Source organism: Brachyhypopomus gauderio, chromosome 18 (genome assembly GCF_052324685.1).
Source record: "Brachyhypopomus gauderio isolate BG-103 chromosome 18, BGAUD_0.2, whole genome shotgun sequence".
Taxonomy (NCBI): Eukaryota; Metazoa; Chordata; class Actinopteri; order Gymnotiformes; family Hypopomidae; genus Brachyhypopomus; species Brachyhypopomus gauderio.
In genome coordinates this window covers 17,590,948-17,615,188 of record NC_135228.1, presented here as the reverse complement: position 1 = coordinate 17,615,188, position 24,241 = coordinate 17,590,948, and the positions used below count along the sequence as shown (strand labels likewise).

The window sequence follows — 24,241 nt, the reverse complement described above, 5'->3', positions numbered from 1 at the left end:
AGTAAGAGTGGACTTTAGGGAATAATGTCTGACCCGATGATGGGTGTCAAAATCAACTTCCACTCCAAAATGGTTGCATACCCTCCTGATTTTGGAGATGACCAATCAGACACATAAAGGAAAAAGAGACCAATGCTAGCAGTTAATTTCAGTGCCAACATGTTCGAGTAAAACATCACACAACTCATGGAAGAATAAATCTCGAACATGAAAGGATGGATCCTTTACGGCAGGACAGCCTAAACAAGGCGCGAACTGCCACACGTCCGATTCGGAGGAAGAAGAGAGAAAGGAACTTGTTACAAAGTACACTATTCATCCTGCGAAGACAGCCTGTGCAATAACAGTACTGCAGCACAAACCTCAGGATGTACATCAGCTGGGACAAGCAGTTGTTGGCGACCTAAAATGGTACCTCAGTAGTTGCAGATGAACTTATCAACAGCTAAAGTACAGCGGAAAAAAAACAAACAGAAATGGAACAGTAACACCTTGTTTTTTTTTTTTTTAAAGAGTACACATCCCTAGACACATACAGTGCATTTGTTGTTCGTTTTTGCAAAGATGGGCCCCACAAAGGTAGCATACAACACCAGTTAGTCCAGTCTGATATTTTATTTTTCTAAAGACAATCATTGGACAGTCATACATAATAAAACAACCTGAACACTTTGACAAAGTGACAAAAAGTACTCGTACTATTAACTAAGTTTGATAGCACAGTACACGATCAGCCCAAAAAACAAAACCTCAATATATTAACACTAACACGCACACACACGCACACACATTCACGCCTAAAAAGACAATATTTCAAGACAAAAATAATTCCGTTATATTCATTATAATGCTTTTAACAGGATCAGGGCATTCTAAACTTCGGGAAATCTTAGAAAGACTCAAGACCCATTGCTACACTCGCAACACAAGACTACTTTCTGCCATTCCTTTATAAGGCGATACAGTGCCAGCAAAACCCATGATTATGACTTGAATATGTAATGCAGTAGTCATAGATGCAGTCATGTCTACGATAAATATAATGAGGAAAATTATGCAGGCCATCTTTTAAAAAACATGTTGAAGAAGGCTAGAATTAGCCTATTAAATTATAAAAGGTATCCTGAGGCTCTTGTTTATCCTTCTTCCCTCCTTTTTTAAAAAATAACCTTGAGAGTGCACTGCTATCACTTTAGGTCTGATATTTGTTCATCTTAAACACAGAACAGAAAACAGACACATCGGAGAGATTCCAATTTTAATAAAAAGTAATTAAAAACTTCAGTATTCATGGGGCTCGTTAAAGGCTTCCATTAAAAAGAAAACGGAAAAGCAAAAGCTGAAACTCCTTCCTATATCGCTAAAATTCCCCCCATGACACTAGAGCTCTTCAGATGTTTGATCTAAAACGCTGGAAGGCTGTTCTGTCTGGCACATGCACTCACGTTCGAATTGCCAAACATCTCAGACACCTCGGATCACTGTGGTCTTAAAAAAAAAAACAAAAAAAAAAAAAAACTAAAAACAGAAAGAACCCCAGGAAGACATGTTTTTAAAGCTGGCGAATGAGCAGCAGGTTGGCAGAATGCAGCACAGCGGGGGGCCCAGCGGCAGGTGCAGCACGCCTGCTCTGCCCGGGTCAGGCCTCCGGTTCCCCTCGCACCGCCCGGGTCAGGCCTCCGGTTCCCCTCGCTCCGCCTCCTCCTCCTTCAGTTTCTGTTCCTGCATGCGGCTGCGGGCCGAGCCTGAGGAAACAAGAGACAAACGCTGAAGCATGCTCTGCAATCTCAAACACCCAAACAGAGGGAGAGCAGAGGCGGACTCACTCATCTCAGCCAGCTTCTGGAGGAGTGTCGATTCACCACTTGATTTGCTGGAGAGGCAGAGAGCAGGACAGCGTTCGTGATGAAGTCACGTCAATAACAAAAGATGAAGAGGCAGAGCACAGCAGTGCTGGGCCTCCCGGGGTGTGTGTACGTGCGTGCGTGTGTGTGTGTGTGTCTTACCTTCCGTCAGCCTCGTCCTGTCCGTCCACATCGAATCGCAGCCGCTTGAGGGGTTTGGGGGCGGTGTCTCCATCCAGACCCCTCTTCAGGGACCAATCAGAGCTACTGACCATTTGATTGATCTTTTGGAACTTGTCTGCCGTTGTCTGCCGAATATGGAGAATAGTCATGAAGACGGCTTACACAGAAACAACTAGTACTTTAATATTGCATCTAGTAACTGTCCATTTGAGTAGTGGACAGGACCTAATGAAAAGGTTGAAGCCTACATGTCAGACACCTGCTAGCACTCAAGCCAACATTAATTCTGCTTGACCATTACAACCATTACAACATCAGTGCACCTCTGGTCTGGACTGCACCTTTGTGCAGTAGAGGGAAATGAAGCCAGCGTTAATTTCGTTGACGAATAATTTGTCATAGTTTTCGTCAACTAACCTTTACGAAGGGATAAAACGATGATGGACATTCATGGACATTTTTGTTGGCCAGCGACGACATACAATCAGACCTGATTTAGTTTTGTGAAAGGTAGGGATAAGTTAAGAAGAGATCCAACCGTAACTACTTTAGCATACACGGAGAGGTGGGACAAACCGTGTAACCGTCCAATCACTAACGTACTAATGTCTTCACATTGCACAGAACCCGGGAAGACCATACTAGCCTGTGAACTGTGGTCACTCATGAAATTCAACTCTAAGTTAACTCGACAATGTCAGCAGGGAGAAAGATGAGTGGCGATATATGGACATAGTTCTCCTTTGACTTTGAGAAAAACAAGACGTTGTGTAAGCCATGTGGGACGATGTTGTCAGGAAAAATACGACAAATGAAACGACATCTGCAGGTTATGGCATTGCTGTTTTTACAGCACCCAGTTTTATATAGAATGTAATATGCATTGTTCATAAACTACATATGCTTTTCAGGTAGAGCGGGCCTACTGGTCATCAATGGTTTATTATTGTTATGCTTAATAACCAAGTTCAGGTTAATATAGTTGTTTGGAAATCAGGTTCAGGTCAATAAAGTTGTTTTTGTATATATTGCACATACAAACAATAATATTCTGTAACTGGTTAATAAATGTTTCATTTTGTGTAAGTGTATATAATGACTATTACACCATTTATATTTTTGTCAACTAAATTATTTTGATAATTAGTCGACTAAAACTAGAGTAAAACTAAAAACCAACTCCAATGACTAAAAATAAATGACATTTTAGTCAAAAGACTAAGACTAAAACTAAATTTAAAAATTGCTGTCAAAATTAACACAGAATGAAGCCAAATAAAAGCAAGCTGTCTATTTTCCATTTGGAAATGTAGGCTTAATAAAAGCAAAATAGACATCAGCAGAGCCATGTGGGCCACTTAAACGTAATGAGCAGTTGTGACATACAGGTAGAAAATGCCTCACCCCAAAGGATTCACCGATAGACACAAGGATCCTGTGAAAAACACAGAAGACAAGCCACTAAACAAAACACGAGAGGTAGTACGATAAAGGACATATGATCGGTCCATGGACGGGTCCTGCTGGGACGGAGCGCACGCTGACCTGGTCCGGGGAGTCATAGCAGCTGGAGCGGTACGGCTGCTCTTCAGAGGGGAAATGTAGACGTTTCCACAGGGGACTCGCAGGGGAGAGCTGGGGTATTTGTACGGGCTCCGCGGTATATGGGGTATGGGAGATAGCGGAGGAGGCTAGCACACAAGCATAGTACCACCATTAGTAATATGGACGAAAAACAAGTGATAATTTCCAGCCACTAGGTGGCAGCAAAGTTCATTCTCTGAAGGCAGGTTCTGCAGGGTGCCTTACCCGAGGTGAAGAGTACTGCAGGATGTTGGTCTTCAGTTTCTGCATGAACACCAGGTTGTAGAAGACGATAATGGAGTCATACTGGCCATCCCTGATCAACACGCGCTTGAAGGTCTGGAGAACACGACAACAGGGCACACAACAGGAAGCCATCTCAGTTCTCCTGGTTTCAACACGGTAAGCAGCAGAAGAACAGATTCAAGTCCCTGATGTAACCACTGCGATCCCTTGGGGTCTTACCTCCTGGTTTGTATTGGGAAGCTCCTTGTACGCGGTCACAATGGTCTTGAAAAGCAAATACACATTCTTCACCTTGCATATGGCATACATGGAGGACATCAGGAGCTGAAAGACAGGAACGGCTTAGGACACGGTCATCTTGTAAGCACCTGTTTATTTACCAAGTCGGTGCATGATAAGTCACCAAAAACCACTGACACCGAACATGCATCTACATTGCAAACAAACAAATGACTTGCGTGGGAATTTGCAGAAGGGAGGGTCCGGTTGGGCGGTACCTGGTCCAGGTGTCGGTCCCTCATCAGCTCGTACTCGTTCTGCAGCGTGTGCTGGAGCAGGGTCCAGATGACGGGCTCCAGGTCGGGGTGAGAACCCAGCAGACGAGAGAAGAGAAGCTTGAGCCGCAGGTAGGCCATTCTGTACACTACACACACACACACAAGATCCATGTGTGATATCTACTAGCACCCATTGTCCTGTGCAACTCAGTTTATGGTTTAGCAACAGAGCTAAATTCTTGCCTTATACTTCAGAATGTTAATGTTATTATTATTTTTAAATTCATTCATTCATTCATTCATTCATTCATTCATTCATTCAACACCTCTGCCCCCTCCCCAGTGCATTATGGGATCTAAATGGTTTATATAAACCCTCTCACTTTGGCTACACAGCTCATTAATGAGAAACGATATTCAGCGCTTCCTGCTGAGGGTCTGGGTGTGAATGAATTGAGGTAAAATGGCCTTAAGCAGCACGTATATGTAGCGAATGAAGTCGCAGATTCAGAACCGCATGAGCACAAACAGGTCTCGTAACCCAGACGATTCAAAAAACCCTACAAACAGGTCTCGTAGCCCAGATGATTAAAAACCCTACAAACAGGTCTCGTAGCCTGCACCATTAAAAGCGCTACAAAACGACAGCCCGGTTCAAAACCTCGCTGGACGCTAGGAGACGATAACGTAAACAGTCAACACGAGATGGTTTGGAAGCTCTTAAGGTCAGAGACGGCATACGTTTCTTGTAGAAGAGGCTGAGGGAGTTGGAGCGCAGCTGCCTGGGTCCCGGGGCAGGAGGCGGGCCTGAGGAGGGGGCGGGGCCATCTGCCTCGGGGGCGGGGCCCCGGCGGCTGGGTCGTACTGGAGACAGGTACCTGGCAGCGAGAAAAATGGGACACACGCGTTTAGACACACACAGCTATGTGCTACTACTGTACAACCACAAGTCTACTACCTACCTGCAGGCACACACCCCCTTGGTTTGGTTATGACTCACGCACCCAGACACACGATACCCACATACACTTAAATTTCAAGATATTTTTAATTCTTAATTTTGTTACTAATACAACAGTAAATGTTTGTCAAATATGTTAATAGATATGTACAAGAAGTGCCCATGGGTCCCTCTCAATAAACGTTAATTTTTGTTTCAAATTACTATACTACGCAACGGTGTGGTAGGCTATGCAAACAAATTTATTTAGCGTTTACCTCAGATTACAGATAGGGCATCATGCTATTTCTAATTGTGTTATGCAGTTATTACCAACAACTGACGTGGTATTGAAGCATTTTATAACCACAGCAGTTCATTTAATGTAGACTATTCACATTCAGGCCCACTTTTCTGGGAAAAGATGATTGTTAGCAGTTGCTTAACCCTTCAGTTTCTGTTTGTCTCTTTCCTGCCTCTTTCATCTGAAAACCATTTACATTTATGGCATTTGGCAGACACCCTTATCCAGAGCGACTTACATTTTTTTAATCTCATTTTTATACAAGTGAGCAATTGAAGGTTAAGGGCCTTGCTCAGGGGCACCTCAGGTCTGGGAATCGAACTCATGACCCTCCGGTCACAAGACCAGTTCCCTATCCACCAAGCCATGACTGCCCTAAACCAGATTTAGTTCCATACTTAAGGGCCCTTCAACCCCCCCTTTGGGGCCCTGTTAACACTCTTCAACCCACCACCATGAGACAATGGCTGGCTACTTTTTTTTTTTTTAAACCATGACTTACTTTTATATGCAAAGGACATAATTACTAAAGGATAGACACGCTCCTCAAATCCAAGACAGACCGCTGTACGCACTGTAATTGTAAATGAATAATCCCAGACACACCTTACTGATAAGACACTGTGTGAAAGTAAAAGTGTCTGGATGCCCTGTGAGATTACGCACTGAACAGATGTAATCAATCTTATAGTTCTGTAGAAGACAAACTGGAAACATCATCTGTGAGTCAACCACCTGGACGTTTTCACATCTCTTTAGTCCAAGTAATCCGTTTGTTGTTGGTTGAAAGCAGAGGCGTCACTACCCCTTCTGGACAGAACAAATGCCATTACGCAAGCATTACTGGTCAGATTCTGCCTCACCTTGAAACCATTATTTCTTCCACACATGTAGTGCTATAGGTGAGTCATCACTCAGAACAAAGTCTAGTTTCTGTGAAGTCAGTTCAGGTGAAGGATATCTGCAGACACACCGAACACTCAGCAGGAGTGTGGCTGGGGAAAAGGGCGGGGTCCGTGAGGGAAATGGACAACGCCCACTGGGTGTCGGCCATCCTCCTCGCCAGGGTGCCGCTCAGATTCTTTGGGAGTGGACACAGGGCAGCGGTTTCATAACACTGGTATTACACGAACACGGCAAGAGCCTGTTGCTTACACTCAGCTCCTGAGATTTCCTGTTCAACTTCTGTACAACCAAAATAAACTAATGGGTTTACAAAAGGGAGAAGGACAGTCAGGGTGGTGGCCAAGAATCATTGCCACTCCTCACACCAATGCTGAATGTCCAAATAGAACGCACACATACACGTACACGATGGATTTCTAGGACTTGCAAATGAACATCTTGCATCAATACCTGCTTCCATCTTTGTTTGGGAAGACATGTTTCAAATAGGTTTTTTATTTTAGTGACAGAAATAGAAGCAATAGAACTCTAATGAACTTTTCTTTTGATTAAATACAATTTCATCCTTTTTCCTCAACTTGTGTCCCTCCACTAGATTGCATAAGTGCATTTTGACATGCAGATGATGAAATTTTTTTTTATGGCCTATGTAGAAAGTAGATCAAAATCTGGTTTCCCAAAAGTTACAGAAATTGCTGAATAATTTCTGTAGTGACGACATTCTTGTCGATTTCCTAATGAATCTGACATTAGCATCTACCCACATCTGAAACCTCAGTTTCTGCATCGGCGTGTTTCCGTAGTATATAATGAGATTTTTTTGTTGTACTCTTATATAATTTCAATTGTAACGGGGCATGTCCAGAAGAAAAGTGAAACTCCTCCCCCTCAAATTCCCAACCAATGAGCAACTTACAGGTCAGCAGCTGTGTGGCTATGCTGCAGAGGCTGGTTCAGTGTGGCTGGAGGCTCCGCCTGTTCGCCAAGCCCCTCCTCCCGGGACTGCCTCAGGAGCTCAAACAGAGTCGAGTCCTACATGAGAAATAAGGAGCTCAGTGTAAATCACCCACAACCATCCTGAGACAGTACTGCTGTTCATCATGGGTGGAGCTAGCTTGCATGAGTTACATTTTAAATGTAATTTAAGTAGTTTTTTATAGTGTTTCTAATTTTTCTTAAGCAGGCCACAGTATAGCATTTCCTCTCCAAATGTATAACCAACTGTCCTTTCTGTAAGAGTATCTAATAGGACCTTTTATGGTTATTCAGTTAAATCAGATACATTATCTTTTGAATCAACCCATTAGCTCTTCGAGGAAATTTCACGGATATGATGGTTCTTACTCAGAAACCTTCCATGTCCTAAAAAGATGCAAAACCCTCGACATCATGGCAAAACATCATTAATGTTGTCATGAGAAATGAAAAACCAAAATGCACAAATTTAAAGAAACCAAACCCACACCATCACAAATGCAATGATGAATGGAAAATACTTCAGAATATATAAAGGGCATTTAGTAGCACTGATATCATGGGGTTCTCCTTAGGCACAGGAACCAAGAGAAGTGGCTAAAGAATAATAACAATAACAACCTTTATATGTATAGCACTTTTTATACATAAATGCAACTCAAAGTGCTTTACAGAATAAATAGAAGAAACAATAAAACGGTAATAAAATGGCATAACAATTTGAACAAAAATAAAATAAATGTGACAAAAAAATAAAAAGTAACAAGTTACCTAACTAACTAGAGATCTAAACAGGAAGATTCTGAGGCTCTTCTCTGAACAAGAACAGGTAGTGAGAGCTTTCCTGTATCTACACGCAAATGAGAAGCAAATTGGGTCAAGGAGAGAAAGGGAGGGGCAATTTCCCCCCTCGCTCCTCCCTTCAATAAACAGAGAGCTTCGCCCGTCTGCTAAATCAGTTATTCGAACAAGCTCTGAGCTAGCGTGAGATCTGCTGCACGACGGAACCTGAGGGGAAGAGGAAACAGAAGGTCTGCAGGCTGAAGCACGCGTCTGAAGGACCGAGGTGAACGGTAATAAACACCAAGACATCCATTACCAGAGGAAAGAAACAGAAAAACCAAGACCGAATGAAGACTCCCGATAAGGAAAGACAAACATTTGAAATAATGGATTTAAAAAGTGGATGATGGCATTATTTCCTTCACACTGAAAGAGAGAAGGACCATTTCATAGAAGATGTAGAAGGTATGTGTAGATTTTTTTATATGAACATGTGCTCAGGAGCACTTGGTGAACTCTACTTAGAACCATATGGAGCTCTCATTTTTTACATTTCTATTCAATTTATTTTTTTGTTACTAAAGAACTGGTTTGAAAACTAATGAAATCTCTGGATACAGTTCCAACTCTGGATTTGCTACCGTTGATGTGCAAACTTGTGTCACAATAATCAATGTGAAAAATAAGTTATTTTTCTAAGTGAAGATGCAAAACAACACAACAAACTGTGAGGTCAACGACGTGTTTAAGTACACTCTGTACAAGTCCGTGTTCAGCCTCGTGTTTCTACTAGGACTGGTCTTCAACATGACAGCTTTGTACATCTTCTCCTGTGCACTGAAACAACGAAACGAGACCACCACCTACATGCTGAACCTGGTGGTGTCGGACCTACTCTTCGTCCTCAGCTTGCCTTTCAGGATATTTTACTTCGTCACGCGGAGCTGGCCCTTTGGAGAAACGCTCTGCAAGCTCTCCGTCACGTTGTTCTACACCAACATGTACGGGAGCATCTTGTTCCTCACGTGCATCAGCGCGGACCGCTTCCTGGCCATCGTTTACCCGTTCGCCTCCAGGTCCCTGCGCACCAAGCGCAACGCCAAACTGGCCTGCGGCACGGTGTGGCTCGTGGTGGTGTCGGCGAGCCTGTCGGCGGGCTTCAAACTGGAAACGTCGGCGTCGGGCAACAACAAGACGCTGTGCTTCGAGAACTACACGAACGCGCAGTGGCAGTCCACGCTATCCAGGGTGGTGGTGGTGATGGAGACGGTGGGCTTCGTCATCCCGCTGCTGATCAACATCATCTGCTCCGTGATGATGCTGAGGACCCTCCGCACCCCCGAGGTCATCAGGGGCGGAGGTCAGCTGAACAAGGCCAAGATCCTGCGCATGATCGTGGTGCACCTGCTCATCTTCTGCGTCTGCTTCACGCCGTACAACGTCAACCTGGTCTTCTACGCCCTGGTCCGAAGCAAGGTCATCCAGAACTGCACAGTGGAGTCCGTGGTCAGAACCATCTATCCCATAGCGTTCTGCCTCACCGTGATGAACTGCTGCTGCGACCCCATCATTTATTACTTCACCTCGGAAACCATTCAGAACTCCATCAGGCGCAAGTCGAATTTTCTACGCAGCAAAACGAAGGACTCCAACGATCTGGACTCTAAAGGCCTCTCCAAGAGGAACTTCACGAATCTGAGTGTAAAGTTCATGCGTGGTGAGTCCACAGTGTAAAAACAATGTATAGGAGGAAGCCTAGCGTGTCGATTTAAATACCACAGAAAAAACTGCATCATGAAGTGTTATCTTCGATACACAAATGTTTAAAAATGTGTTATAGTTGTGTTGAGCTGCGGATGAGTTTACAAACCACCACTTGATTGCTACTACATGCGATTTATTCAAACATATAACAATAATGTATTAAATGTTATGTACCATAATGTAAACAGTATTTATTATTGTTGTTTCACTAGCCCCTCCACCAGTGGGGAATTTCATAATCAAAAAAATAGACAGGGGGGTACTGTGCTCCTTCATGGGTTTTTTTTTTTTTTTTTTTTTTAAAGATTGAGACAAATGGCCAAGAACAAAAACATTTTGTCACAAAGCCAAAAGATTCAGGTTCAGTAGTGTTTATCCTGTAGTTTCAGTGTAGCCTTAAATATCACTGATGAGCACAGAATGCCATGTGAATCATCTGGAAATGGGGCCTAAAAGGTTCTAAAAGGGTGAACATTGTGTTAGGGTTATGCATATGTATTCAGTAAGGTTTAGGTTTATGCATATGTATTAAACCTATGCACAAGGAGGGCTTTTTTTTTTTTTTTTAACCCTGGCGATTTTTGCCTGGTGATTTTTTATTGTTTCCATCATTTTTTGATGTCATTTTTTGTTCTTATTCAATGTTTTGTAGAGTCTGGAATACACATTTGTGTTCAATGAATGTGAAACAAAGATCATAATAAACGCATATGAATACTACACAACTGACACTTAATATCAGCTCAGCTCACAAGCAACACTCGATATAGTTACAGAGGTCAGAGGTAAACCACAGCAGTGGCACAACTTCAGGCCAGTGCAGTGAACAGTTAAAAAATGGTTGACTACAGCATGATCCCACAGCTAGAACAGGACAGAACTAGTAGCTCGAGGAGAGGAAGAACTAGCCTCCACCAGAACACGCCTGAGTGTTCAACGCTCGCGTGAGGGAGATGGAGCACTGGCTACCACAGGTTCAGTATCGTGTGGTCAAACGCACGTGGACCACTAGGCAGTGGTCGCCTTCTGCTTACCTCAGTCACATTTCGCACTTGAAAGGTCTAAATAATTCAGCATGTCTGCCGACATCTTGTACTTTAACAATAGCTCAGCGTTTCATCTCCCTAAAAAAAATACCCTTAATATCAGTGCATCAGAAAATGGAACGGTGAGATTAATGAATATTCAGCAGCTTCGTAATATTCATGAAGTGAAATTTGAATACTAATAAACGGACATCACAGCCGGTTTATAATCCACCATTTGGATACAACGGCACAGGATGCAAAAAGATCACAGGCTGAAACGAACCACAAATGCTAAGAGTTCAACAAAAGAATATGCAAGAAAAATAAACAACGTTGCTCTATAGTAGCCGTCTGAGGCGGAGAAACACGCACAGCTGCTCAGTCCTGCAGGGCTGCAATGAGCTCCTGAGAAACGGGAACTAGAATGTGACGGTGAAGATTTCATAAGGACGGGGGGGGGGGGACAGAAGCGTGTGACTGCACGCCTGCAGAAGGAATGCATGTATGCACCACATCCCAAATGTCTCCCAGCACTCTCTGCAGCCCAACACGCACCCAACACCTTCTGCTGGGACCACTTCTGCTCAGAGGCAGCCACTCCAGGAGCCGAGTCAAGACACACTCCAGTAAGAAGAGCTCCAGCACCCCAAGCGTGCTGCGGCTCGTGCGATTCTTCAAATCGATTCTGCAAATTATCACGCAATTAGTGCCAAATGTTTTGAGTTATTGAGCTGCACTACTTAGGAACCTATATGTTGTAAAGGACAGCACTGCACACACCATTAGCAATGCTGTTTAAAACCAAAAGTAGTCTCGCGGCCAACGCCAGCGACGGTGCCCAAGGACGATGAACAAGCTGGTGTTCAAGTGTTAGAAGCGCAAGACATCGTTGTTTAATAATACGAAAGGACGTCGCTGCTAAACCACATTTATGGGGGTCCATAAAAATAAACACGTGGCCTTAGTCAGTGGCGATGTCTGGAGCATGTGAGTCGGGGAAAACGCGATGGAGGAAATGGAAAATGAGTACGAGTTATATGGGGAACTGAGCCATAGTCTCCAACACCTGCTATGCTGATGACACACCCCACGAGAGCCATAAAAATACAAGCCAGGCTGGCTGTGCAGAAGGCACATGCACATGCTTGCTGCGTGTAAATATTGAAAGTCCACATAAGGGCAATAACTGAATTATGTTCGACATGCCGCTTCTTCGAGATGGGTCTGATTGGTTTGACCCACTGTTGTTCCAAGCAGGCAGGTTAATCATTCAGCGGGTAGATAAAGCCCGTGGGGTTTGACTGACGCCAGAACCACAGAACCGCAGCCTACCATGGACCTGCCCAACGACACGGGACCGTCGCTGCCCACCAACTGCACGCTGGACATGAGCTACCGTTTCACCTACTACCAGGTCTCCTACAGTCTGATCTTCGTGCTCAGTCTGGCCAGCAACGGGCCGGCGGTCCGGCACCTGTGGCTGGGGCCGCGAGCCCAGACCAGCACTGCCGTGTACATGGCCAACCTGGCCGCCGTAGACCTTTTCTTCGCCTTCTCCTTCCCCCTGCGCATCTATTACTACCACAACCGGCACCGTGACGGCGCCTGGTCGCCGGGCAGCGCCTTCTGCGGGCTGACCTTTGCCCTGAAGTACGTCAGCCTGTACGGGGGGATCTTCTTCTTGGCGTGCATCGGCCTGGACCGCTACCTCGCCGTGGTGCAGCCCCTGCGGCATCGGCTGAGGGGTCCGCGGGCCGCCCGGGCGCTCAGCGTCGCCATCTGGTGGCTGGTGTGGGCGCTGAGCCTGGCGGTACCCACGCTGCTGTCCGCGGGCGCCCCCGGCCCCTTCCCCTGCCTCCCGGACCCGTCTGCACCGCGACACCGGTTGCTCGTGGCATGGGCGCTGGGCCTGGTGCAGGCCGCCTTCCTGCTGCCCGCACTGGCGCTAGTCTGCAGCTACGGCGCCGTGGTCCGCGTGCTGCGCGGGAAAGCCCACCGTCTTCGCCGGCGCCGTCGGGCGCTCACCGTCATCTACGCCGTGCTGGGGGTCTTCCTGCTGTGTTTCGCCCCCTACCACGTCAACCTGCTGGGTTACACGCTCGGCCACCTGGGCCTGGTGCGCAGCTGCGGTCTGGCCAGGCTGACGGCGGCACTGCACCCCGTGCTGCTCTCGCTGGCCAGCGCCAACTGCTGCCTCAACCCGCTGGTCTACTACTTCTCCAGCGGCCTGGCGCACGGACGCACGGCCGGCAGAGGCGGCCGCCGCAACCAATGAGCAGTCAGCGCAAGTTACGGAGGGACAAACGCGTCAAAACGTTTTATTGCGGACTCCGAGGCCACCACGGACCCTGAAAAACCGACAAATTAGAAGAAGTTCTACTTTCTTTTTGTTTTGTTCCACCCCCTACATCCAGTCAGCACACAAAAGACTTTTCATTTTGAAATGACAGCGAGAGGTAATGAAATACTGCTTCAGTTCTACACACTGAGGAAGTCATTCTGGGAGCCGGTTTTACCGGTAAGGAGAGCCGTCCGGCGGACTGTGGCGAGAGGATGCGACTCACCGTTTTCCACGCGAGGCTGTCCAGGATCTTCTGCTCACAGCGGCCCAGGTGCTCGATCATGTCGGGTTTCAGGGCGGGCTCTGCTTTGATGAAGCTCTCGATGACTTTGTAGATGTCAAAGGCATGAAGGTCGAAGACGTCCAGGATCCAGGGGAACCGCAGGTCAGTTTCAGGAGACTCGTCGCCCCCGTTCTTCATGTAACCACCTAGAGGAGATAGTAATTCACACACACACTTAAAATAAAGCTCAGTAACTCAAATCTACGAGTTTAGTAAACTAATCTGACTGTGAATCAGATGATGGTACTTTAATCCAGCTTACCAACATAGGTTGCCATCACGACTTCTAGTGCACAAGCAAGGAGTGAGGTATGGAACGTAGCGTTGTTAAGAAGTTTACTGTAAGACAAAACCAGAACTCATTGGGATATGAAGCGATGGCAAAGAGCCATCTTGTTCAGCTCTCCACAAACCAGCTATGAGAGGTGGTGATTTAAGTGGTCAATGGTGAATTTAAAAAAAATTTTTTTTTACCTGAAATTTTGCACAGAGAGTCTCTTTTCCTCCTAAAAAAAACATTAAAGCAGCCATAAGAAAAGTTCAAGAGCAGAAATACAAAACCCCCACATTTGTATCCATCACCAGAACCTGCTTGCACTCACCGATTTAAGCATCGACTCCATGACTTTGTAGTAAAGCTGAACACCAAGTGTGAACCTCTGCAGATCAGACACAACACAGTCAGCTTAATTTCACAGCACTAAACCTTGACCTGCCGTCTGGCTCTGAAGGAGACTCTTCCACTACCTTCTTGCCGAGGCCTTCACAGCGCTGGCCAACCGCTTGGGCAAACTTCTGGCTAAAGACCTGACCCAGCTGTTCAACCCGCAGAGTAATGTCGTCTGAGGGGTCCACAGTGCAGTTCTGAAAGAACACGACATTACTACTAATGGAATTTAACAGACTTTAAAAAGCAATAACATTTGAAAATGCATGAACATAAGTATTAGTAAAACGAATTGATGTATGATTCAACATGGAACATGGTGCTTGGTGTAAATGTCTACACAGCTAGTTTTCTTCTGGTTAGGAGGGGTACCTTGAAGTAAAAGAGAAGAGTGGGGGAGGGTTGGTCGCTGACTGAGGTAAGTTCTCCTCTCAGCTGCTGAATTGAGTTCATAACAGCTCTGGTAAAACCAAAGAATAAAACTTTCAACCACATGAAAATGTCACAGCCTGCACAAATATGTTTTTGTGGTGAGACATGAAGTAGAAAATAGAAGAGGTTATGGGGGTGGGGTTATACAGACAGAGACCTAGTTTATAGAGGTAAATGAAGTTGCCCCATGACCTTTAAAATCAAGATAAACGTGTGGTATCTAGTGAATCAGTAGGTGTGTATGCAAATAGCTTAACACTAGCGTATTACATAGCAGATCCCACAAGTGATTGTTTAGTATTACCAAATGACGCAGCCTATTTGAAACGGTGTTATCTACATTTCACATAATTCTTTTTCAAGTAAATAAGTAATTTGTCTTTGTTCAATAAATAAAAACTCGTTCAGCAGCAGTTCCATTGCTATGTTTTATCCATTAATTTTAAGGACCAACACATCTGAACTATGAAATCCATACAGAATATAAAATTTATTGTGGCTATGCTCAGTCAGGGAAGAGCTATAAGAAGCATAATCCTCCAATAGGGCTGTCGCGATAACCGCAGTATAGCAATACCGCGCTATTGACGAGAAAATCGCAACGTACGGGAATTAACCGCAACAACCGCAATATTTGTGTTTTTTCCCATGCGAGGGGAAAGTGCCTGTGCAAGAGTTAAAGTCATTTTCCCATCAACCCCCTGTTATCATCCGGTGCGGCTGATCAACAATCCGTCTCCTTTTTTCAAAGATGGAAACTACGGCAGATGCTCTGGTCAAAAAACAAAACGCGACTTCGCCGGTTTGAGAGCATTTCGGGTTCAAGTCAAATCCACGCAGATCCACTCGCCTGGTGGCGCGTCAATGAGGCTAGATTTCCTCTGCTCTGCAAACTTGCCCGCAAGTACATGTGCATTTGTGCAACAAGCACACCATCAGAGCGAGTTTTTAGTACTGCCGGGAATATTGTTAGCCCTTTCCGCTCCTCACTGAAACCACATAAGGTGAATATGTTGGTTTTCTTAGCGCGCAACAGGGACGTGACAACTCAGGTTTAAGCTGAGACGTTATTCTTCTGGTTAAGGAAAGATTTCGTTTTATTGATTTATTTATTAAATTCTCTTTTTGTGTTTAAAATCTCGTTTAAAATATTTACCCTACACTTTTAAGAAAGCGAAAGAGCATGGGTTCTTACTGCATCTCATTTGACTTCTGTGTTCTCTATTTGACAATAAACACATATTTAACTGCTCTTAAAACTGTGTCTTCTTCTTTAAAAACAATAAGAACCCCTTTACAATAAAAACAATAAAACAATTATATAGCTCTAAAATTAAGATTTTAGACGACAAATGACGCATATCGCGTCATACCGCATATCGCGGTGTTGAGCCACCATAAATAACCGCAGGGGAAATTCTTTCACCGCGACAGCCCTATCCTCCAATAGAGCATAAACCAGCAGCAGCAGCTGAAAGCGTTCTGGGGTCACACATGACAATCAGCCATGTCGCGTGACAGCCACAGATGTCCGAGCTCTCCTACCTGACTGGAGTCTGTGGTGGAACAGGAGAAATCTCCTCCCCACTCTCAGTCTTTCTGGGAGTCATCTCCACTTTAGGACTACAGGAAAGAAAGAGTCATACAATCAACATAAATGCAAACGTTGTTGAAGAGAAAGCACCGTTCTCACAAACGTCATGGCTGTCCGAGTTTAGTTGGCAACACGTACACTAGTGTTTGTTCTGGCCGGAGCGTCTCATCATCATCCAAGAACAGCCTTGCATCAAAGTCCTTGTTCTTACGATACATCTCTTCATACTTTGTGGAAAGAGTTTTCACCTATGAAGTCAAGAGGACAAGCTTAAAACATTGATCAGAGATCGCAAAAATAAAAAGGTCTTTACATGATATTATATTTGCTGAAGCAAAGGCAATGGTACCAGTTCTCAAACAGCACCAGGACTCCATAAAACGAAGGCAATCAAAGACTTCCAAAAGCACTTACAGTTACCATGCAACTGCTAATGTAGACATATTCAATTTACACAGTTTCCATCAATATGTCTAACCACGAGGAGGTTAGCTCAAAGCAAATATTAACATATCAACCTTCAATATCACTGGCTCTTAAATCGCCTTTATTAGATTCAAATCTTATTGGCATTTAACATGCCACAAATACTTAGAAGTAATGTTAGTTCTAGATTAGACAGGTAGTTATGCTGTATTGGTAGCTCAATTTTAAAAGCATGTGAATGGAAATAGGAAATGACAGCATTATACTAGAAGCTGGAAACAGCATTTACTTTCTCTTAGTATAAATCCTCAAATTAAAACTTCCATGTACAAGTTTACAGTAAGATAAATGATCACAGTCTATGAGCAACAACTAGGGTTGTCCCGATCCGATATTTGGATCGGATCGGCCGCCGATATTAGCAAAAAATGCGTATCGGTATCGGATTGGCAGACACAAGAAAATGCCGATCCAGACTCCCGATCCAGTTTTTTTAAGTCCGATCCCGGTTTTCCTGCGCACCCATTTAGATAATCCATTCCAGTTTTTGCTAGTGAGAGTAAAATCCGGTCCGCATTTTCCAGCACACCTTCAGCACACGAGTCTAGTTTCTGCCCCAATTTAGCTCCGTGTCATCTCGGACCGCCGTGTAAATTTGAAGTTATCGGTCAGTTGTGTGGGATTATTTTACCTTAAAGGATGACAAAGACGAAGAGGTAGAGTGCAACATATGCCACAGTAAAGTCAAGCGTTGTGGTAAAGCTGTAAGAACTATTAATACCACCAATCTAATCAAGCATTTAGCGAAATACCACCATAAACAACATGACGAGTTTCTAATGAAAACCGAAGACAAAAAGAAAGGTCCTACACAACTAACACTGGCAGAAACGTTTGAATTGAAGGGAGTGTATAGATGGGGATGGAGCAGCAAAGTGTGGAGTAGAAGGCATTTTGCTTTTAATTAGTTTACGATATGTGCACGGATTTTTTTTAAGCTTTGGTTTACACTTGTTCAAGAGCACTGATGGATGTTAATGTTAATGTTAATAATAGACTATTTTCCACTCAGGTTGTGTGTTTTTTTTTTTAATATAATTTACAATATTATTTGCACTTGTGGCTTTTTAATCCTTGGTTTACTGATGCTATTTCTGTTTGTTATTTAATATTTTGTCTATTTTGAGTTTATTAATTGCTAAATAAACAGGTCAGTTTCTCCAATACCAACCATTGTGTATTATTCAAACACACCTAATTCAGCTGGCTACTTGTTATCAAGAGTAAAACGCTTTTCAACATGAGTTTGACAACAAAGTAAGTTGGCTAAATAACTTTAAACTTTAATACATGCTCGGATAGGCCGGTATCGGTCGATATCGGATCGGAAGTGCAAATAAATATCGGTATCGGATCGGAAGTTCAAAAAGCTGGATCGGGACATCCCTAGCAACAACACAGTAATAATGCAGAGTGCAGCATGCTGCTGCAATGTAGCGGTCAGCCAGTGGCTCCGTGTCAAGGGGGCAAACCCCCCCCCCCCCCCCCCCCCCCCCGTGTTATACCAATAATTCACAGCACAACATGAAACTCCTTACAGCTGGAAGTTCTTGTGACCCCTGCAAGTCCATGGAGTCCAAGAAGACACAGAAACTGCTTTGGTAGACATTTTTCACCTGTAATTACAGGAAACAAGGAGGTCATTGCTACTTGGCTGATGGTTAATGGTGTAAACCACAGTACAGTGCAGGAAGACAGAGGAGGTGGAAATCTCATGGTTGGTGTACGACGGTCAGGGAGCCGGGGTTTTGAACGCACAGGGAATAAGTCTAATCTCTACAAATGTTATTACCCATAGTATGATATAGCAACATCAGCAAGGTGTCAACAAGATTGTTAAAAGTTGTAAAGCCTTTTCTCGCCATCCTGGTTGCAGAGCAGTTTATCAGATCTGTGCGGTGCAGTGCATTTTGACCGAGGCTGCCAAGCGTACACATTATGAAAAATGACTAATAGCAAACATGCAACATTGTTAAAGACTTGAGCCATTACAAAAAAAAATAATAATAAATGTGTAGCAGTCTCGTTTAGGCACGGAGCTTCTGGGGGTTTCTTGTAGTGCGTCTTTCATTCATTTCGTAGAGATGCTGGTCTCTGTATTGCATCACAGCAACAGCACTGGGACTACAGTACATGGTGCCAGCAGACGGCCTGTTTCTAAATGACTTCTCTCTCCATCTATGACGCACATGAAGCGTACGAGACGGTCTGGGAACGAGTCGGCTCCCCAACAGGAAATGAAAGCTGCGTCTCCACCGTGCACACGAACCGTGCACGAACGCAGCACCCCCCCCCAGGTGTGATCACGCGGCGGTGTTTCCTGACCTCATCCACACTGCAGTCGCTCTCTTCACAGAGGGTCTCCAGCAACTGCACGTCCACCTCGGCAAGCTGAGACTTTGCTTTGTTACGCCTCGACGTCCGAGTGGGAAGGCCCTGGGTGGACATGCTGACCGATTCTGAGAGACAGAGACAAAGACAGGGCGAGCTAAAATGGTAGATCACACCTCAATGCACCACTCCAAGAAGTGACACATTTAGCTAAAATTACCCTTTTTTACCCTTTATTTATTTACTGACGTGTGCTACAACACATTTTTTCAGCTGAACCACAGTGAGGCTTGATGCCCTGGAGACGCGTGGACGCTTCACTCACTGTAGAGAGGCTGGAGCAGAGAGGACACACAGTGCTTGGTGCAGAACTCCAGAACACACAAGAGCAACTGGAAGGCGATCACCAGGTCGTCCTCCATCTGCAGGACACTTCCTGCACAGTAAAGGAGGCTCGGTGGAGTTACACAACACGGGGCCCACAGGGCGGCGCGAGGGCCCATAGCAATACAGGGCCCACAATTCTGTTAATTGAGTATCAGTATAGCTAATGTCACGCACCTTTAGCCAAAAGAAACATGATCCAGGTACAACGTAAAAGTTCTTGTCTCCTGTATAATAGACAGAAAAATAGACCTTTAGAATGGTTCAAACCGAACCTTTTGGTGTTGTCAATCGAGCTTGGTAAATCTGCATTAGTCAAACAGATCTGATAAAACTGGGGTCTATAGTCGGTCCTCGTGTTTGCACTGGAGCTACAAGGCTAATACGCTAAAAATGACTTCCAAATAACATTATTTAAATTAACTTTGAGCAAAATAGCTCGTCTGTACTTAAATTTAAGACTAAAGCGGAACTACTGTACTCCTCCCAAATGTGAGCGACAACTACAGGAAGTTCAGTACATCTACTGTACAGAGTGTCAATTACTTTTATTAAACCAAAGTACTGCTTTAGGTAATGCTTTTTTTTTGCAATACATGTATTTATTTCAAACAGTGATGCTGTAATAATGAGAAGGGGACAGAATGAATTCAAGTTAATGGGACTTTCTACTTACTTATCATTAGGCTCAGAATAGATTTTATCACATGTTCTGGAAAAAGATCAAAGTCATGTTAGTTACTGTGCGTTTACGATTCATTTCAATTTCATATGCTTTCAGCACAACCAACATACATTATGGTCTGCTGTGTGTATTTATCCAACATGCAGCCTATGATCCTTTATTATGGCGGCTGGGTTATTAAAGTATGAAGCGCTGCTGCAGACTGAGGGTTTCTACGAGTGCCCTGCTACTGCGGGACCCTTTGATCTGGTCCGATGGTGGTAGCCCACATGTTTACCACTCAGTCTGCCCTGAAGACAGACCGGAGCCCAGGCCAACGGACTTTCCTGCAAGGACGCTGGCCAGACGCCTCCAAGGGCATTTTGAGAGTCTGCCAATACCATCGTCTCATTTGGAGTCAAAAAAGGTCAGCAAAAAAAAGAATGAGGTGGGGGGAAAAGAGGAAAGGGCAGAGCCAAGCACAGGAATGAAGATTTTCTGATTCGCGAAAATGCATTAATCAAAACATCGCATAGTGGCCAATTACCCCTCAAACTGATTAAACACACCAAACCCAAACCCTTGAACGTACATCAGAACACTGCTTAGAGGGTGTTCACTGTAAAAAAAAAAGCTTAGTTCAGTCAATGAGCGGGAAACTTCACAGTTCGCAGCAGACTGCTGATACATATTATACTACTACAGATATATACTACTATACCATACTCTCTAAGCAGCTACGGCTAGAAAAACAGCAGCCTAATTTTCTCCCACAATGCCTGGACATCACACCTCTAAACCCAGTAAGAGTTTACTACACTACTTCAGGGCTTCAGATAGCTGGAATCCAGACTGAATTAGAGTAATATTACAATATTCGATAACATTCCAGATATATATATATAAAAAAAAGTTACTATAGCCAGCTTCATAGGACAATGCAACCCTTTACTAATGAACATAATTCTCTTTTATTTTAGGTTCACACTCGTTCTGTGAGGAGCTGTAGCAGCAATACGTGTAATACTTGATCAAGAACACTTGCTCCGATATTGTTGGTCAAATGTTATTTCAACTGGAACACCGTTTTGACTGTAGACTGCAATACAATTCCCATTGAAACCGTGTTCAATTCATACTCAGACAACACACAACACAATCAGATCATCCCTTGAGGTATGGTACCAGATTTGCCACAGAAAAATGTGTTATTACTATTAGTAACATTAATGTTACTACTTCACACTGCCATATCAATATACTGCAAACCACCATTCTGCATCAATTTACACAAATCTACAGGATGAAGTTAACCATGTCTTTGCATGATTACCCATGAAACTCGTGAAACTCTCATCAGTACTATTCTTACTGCCAGTCCAACATTTAGTCAGCACAACAATCAAATCCACAAAACAACGGAAAACAGTCTTACTTCAGGAATCTTTGATAGAGCGCCAATGACACCTCGTATTTTTTCTCGAGCCGGGTCACAATGGAGTTCACTTTCGAGCTTATTATGTCCACCTTCTCGTCCATCCTCCTCAGCAGGTTGATGAACTGTTTCACACTGGATTGGCACAACAACAAAAAATACATGCTTAGGCTAAATATAGCAGATTCAAGTTCAAAACAAATTAAAATAAAATGCTGTGATGGACAAGCTTGGGTCTAGTAGTACATAGGCAGAAATGTAGTAGGCAACTGTAAGCCATTCATCTATATAACTACTGATGTCTATATAACTATTAGTCTATATAACAAAACTAGCATGTCAAAACACAACGTGACAACTGATAATTTAGCTGAAAACGGGTATAGCCATCATTATGAAGTGCAGACACATTTTGTATCACAAATTGGATACTTGCATCAAGTTTATGATCCTACATTTAATTAAAGAGTAGTAACCAAGTATTATTCTTTGGGTGCATGACATATCTACCCTGATACTGAGAACTATGTCAACAGTCAGTTAATGTGGTCTGTTTACACGTGGTTCTAATGGACTTGGCAAGACATTTGGCCAATTTTTTAATGACTTCTCTACAATGCACTAGCAAGAAAAACTGAAGGGCTTCTGAGATGGGCTAGGAAGGAGTCAGCTCCCCAACAGGGCTGGCACAAGCTTTAGTTTCTAGTTTAAAACCACACATTCACACTTCAATGAAACCATAACTTGGTTGCTAATTGTCATTAAAGCTAATGCTAATGGGAAATAACTGAAATCTGCATTCTTTCTAAACAATTTACATGTAAACGAGACACGCTGTTCATCCCAGCCCAGTGTTCAGGACCTGGCCTGGTATGGCACAAACCCATCATCTTGCTACATAAGTGAAAATGTGTGCGTTTGAGAACTGCAGGCTTTATACATCCACACTTGCAATATGGCTCCTGTCAAATAAAACAGAGCTTTGGGTGCATCTCCCGCTAGTTCATCCACTCAGCCTAGGGAAGCATCGGTGTCAGTTTGACATTACTGTGTTGTTCATGTTGTCTTACCTCATACCGACTGCTTTTTGAAAATCTGTGAAGGTGAAGTGGACATCTTCCAGGTCTGATGCTGAAATGAACACACAGGCTCCCCAAAGGTGTTTGTTCGTACTCTGCAACAAAGAAACAGGTGCCACGCACAGACACCAGCAAACTTCATGTAAGGCATCTGTACTAAGGACACTTCCAGTCAGGCTTGAACATAAGATCAACAACACATGCCTATCAAAAAAATAAAAAATATGGAAGACATACGTTTACTTTCTCTGCAGATTTGGCCACCGTGGCCCAGACTGCCCAGGCATGATCACACACGGTGTTGCTCACAGAGATCTCCTCACAAAGGGCCACGAACTCGGGCTGCTTCTCCCTGTGCCTGACAAAGACAGTGTTAAAAACCCACATAAGACCATTCAAACTGGGCAGCTGGCACTACACTGTTGCCCTGACCGTTTGCACAGCAGGTTAACGGACCTAGGGGAAAGTTGGACATCACATGAACAAATAAACCACTTCTGTGAGCATCTTGGGTCGTTTCTCGATCAAGAAACCAGCTGTCCAGACGTTGACGTTTCTAGTCTTTATCTAGATCACATTAAAAACTGACTGAGCGGGTGTGGTCATCTGTTAGAGCGAAACATCTAGCTGGTGCCCAAACCCAACACTCAAATGAAGAAGAAAGCGGAAAGGCAGGGTCTCCTGGACAGTGGTGGATTACTTAACCTAGATTGGAATAACAGGCAGACCATATAGGAAACGCAGCAGCGTCCTTACTTATCTGGGGAGATCGTGGACTTGTCTTTGCCGTCCGGACCGGTCTTCTTGTTGTTGGGTTTGGGGTCCTTGTTCGGAGGGGTCCCGGTATTGCGCTTCTTGGGAGGCATAGTGAAATGTAGCGAGGGCTCGTCAGAGACGGGTGTTCAAGATAAAAACACACAATGAAGCTGAAGGGGGAACTAAACGTCACGTCGACTAAAATGAACGCGTAAATGCCTTTAAAACTTCAGCGCAGCGCCTGCCGAGTCGCGATCTCCCCTCTTCCACCTTTATAATCCAGTATTGACTCCCAACCCTCAAACCGCGGGAAAACTCCTCAGCGCAACATCCCGTGATGTGTCGTCATTTCCGGGGACAGAATAAGAGCACGATTAGACCTTTCGGGATAACTGTGGAAGCTGATGTTTGAACAGTGTCAACGTTTTATTCAGTAAAAAACAATAATCTGCAGAGCACATTGGTACTAATGGTGTTACGCTGAATTTCCATATGCTTCTGTTGTATATTTATCCCTTACCAGATACACGAATCAATTATTGCCATGTTATAAGTTGAAACTTTTGATTGCTGTGTTACGCCGTTAGTACGGTGGCCGGGAAGACGCATCGGAGAGTAAAAAGAAAAAACGCGCTGCACATACGATGTACAACTGAAATTATGTGAATAACCACTGAGCTCAAAATTTAACCAATGCGGTAAACAGATATGTTTACTGATTGATAATGATGTCTA

General features: G+C 44.1%; 3 protein-coding genes and 1 long non-coding RNA gene across 4 annotated transcripts; 3 read left to right on the top strand and 1 right to left on the bottom strand.

The window, feature by feature from the left end:
- Positions 1 to 600: 600 nt before the first annotated feature.
- Positions 601 to 23,835, bottom strand: rb1 (retinoblastoma 1). The gene is made up of 27 exons (XM_076980722.1): positions 23,507 to 23,835; positions 22,988 to 23,108; positions 22,742 to 22,845; positions 21,672 to 21,806; positions 20,249 to 20,284; positions 19,750 to 19,799; positions 19,514 to 19,624; positions 19,183 to 19,316; positions 18,396 to 18,473; positions 16,510 to 16,619; positions 16,323 to 16,400; positions 14,718 to 14,805; positions 14,426 to 14,542; positions 14,281 to 14,337; positions 14,153 to 14,184; positions 13,941 to 14,017; positions 13,619 to 13,824; positions 7,421 to 7,536; positions 5,096 to 5,232; positions 4,355 to 4,500; positions 4,077 to 4,181; positions 3,837 to 3,950; positions 3,573 to 3,718; positions 3,432 to 3,462; positions 2,007 to 2,152; positions 1,827 to 1,873; positions 601 to 1,745 (listed from the first exon to the last, which is right to left on the bottom strand). The coding sequence occupies exons 1-27, from the start codon at positions 23,614 to 23,616 to the stop codon at positions 1,672 to 1,674; spliced, it is 2,706 nt and encodes a 901-aa protein (XP_076836837.1). The 5' UTR covers positions 23,617 to 23,835; the 3' UTR covers positions 601 to 1,671.
- Positions 8,963 to 10,606, top strand: lpar6b (lysophosphatidic acid receptor 6b). The gene has a single exon (XM_076980726.1). The coding sequence runs from the start codon at positions 8,968 to 8,970 to the stop codon at positions 9,994 to 9,996; it is 1,029 nt and encodes a 342-aa protein (XP_076836841.1). The 5' UTR covers positions 8,963 to 8,967; the 3' UTR covers positions 9,997 to 10,606.
- On the top strand, positions 11,592 to 13,676 carry LOC143482378 (lysophosphatidic acid receptor 6). The gene has a single exon (XM_076980724.1). It carries the CDS (start codon positions 12,388 to 12,390, stop codon positions 13,327 to 13,329), a length of 942 nt encoding a protein of 313 aa, XP_076836839.1. The 5' UTR covers positions 11,592 to 12,387; the 3' UTR covers positions 13,330 to 13,676.
- Positions 19,219 to 20,457, top strand: LOC143482381 (uncharacterized). Its single transcript, XR_013122203.1, has 2 exons — positions 19,219 to 19,353; positions 19,462 to 20,457. It is a non-coding gene; the product is annotated as an uncharacterized LOC143482381 (long non-coding RNA).
- Positions 23,836 to 24,241: the final 406 nt, after the last annotated feature.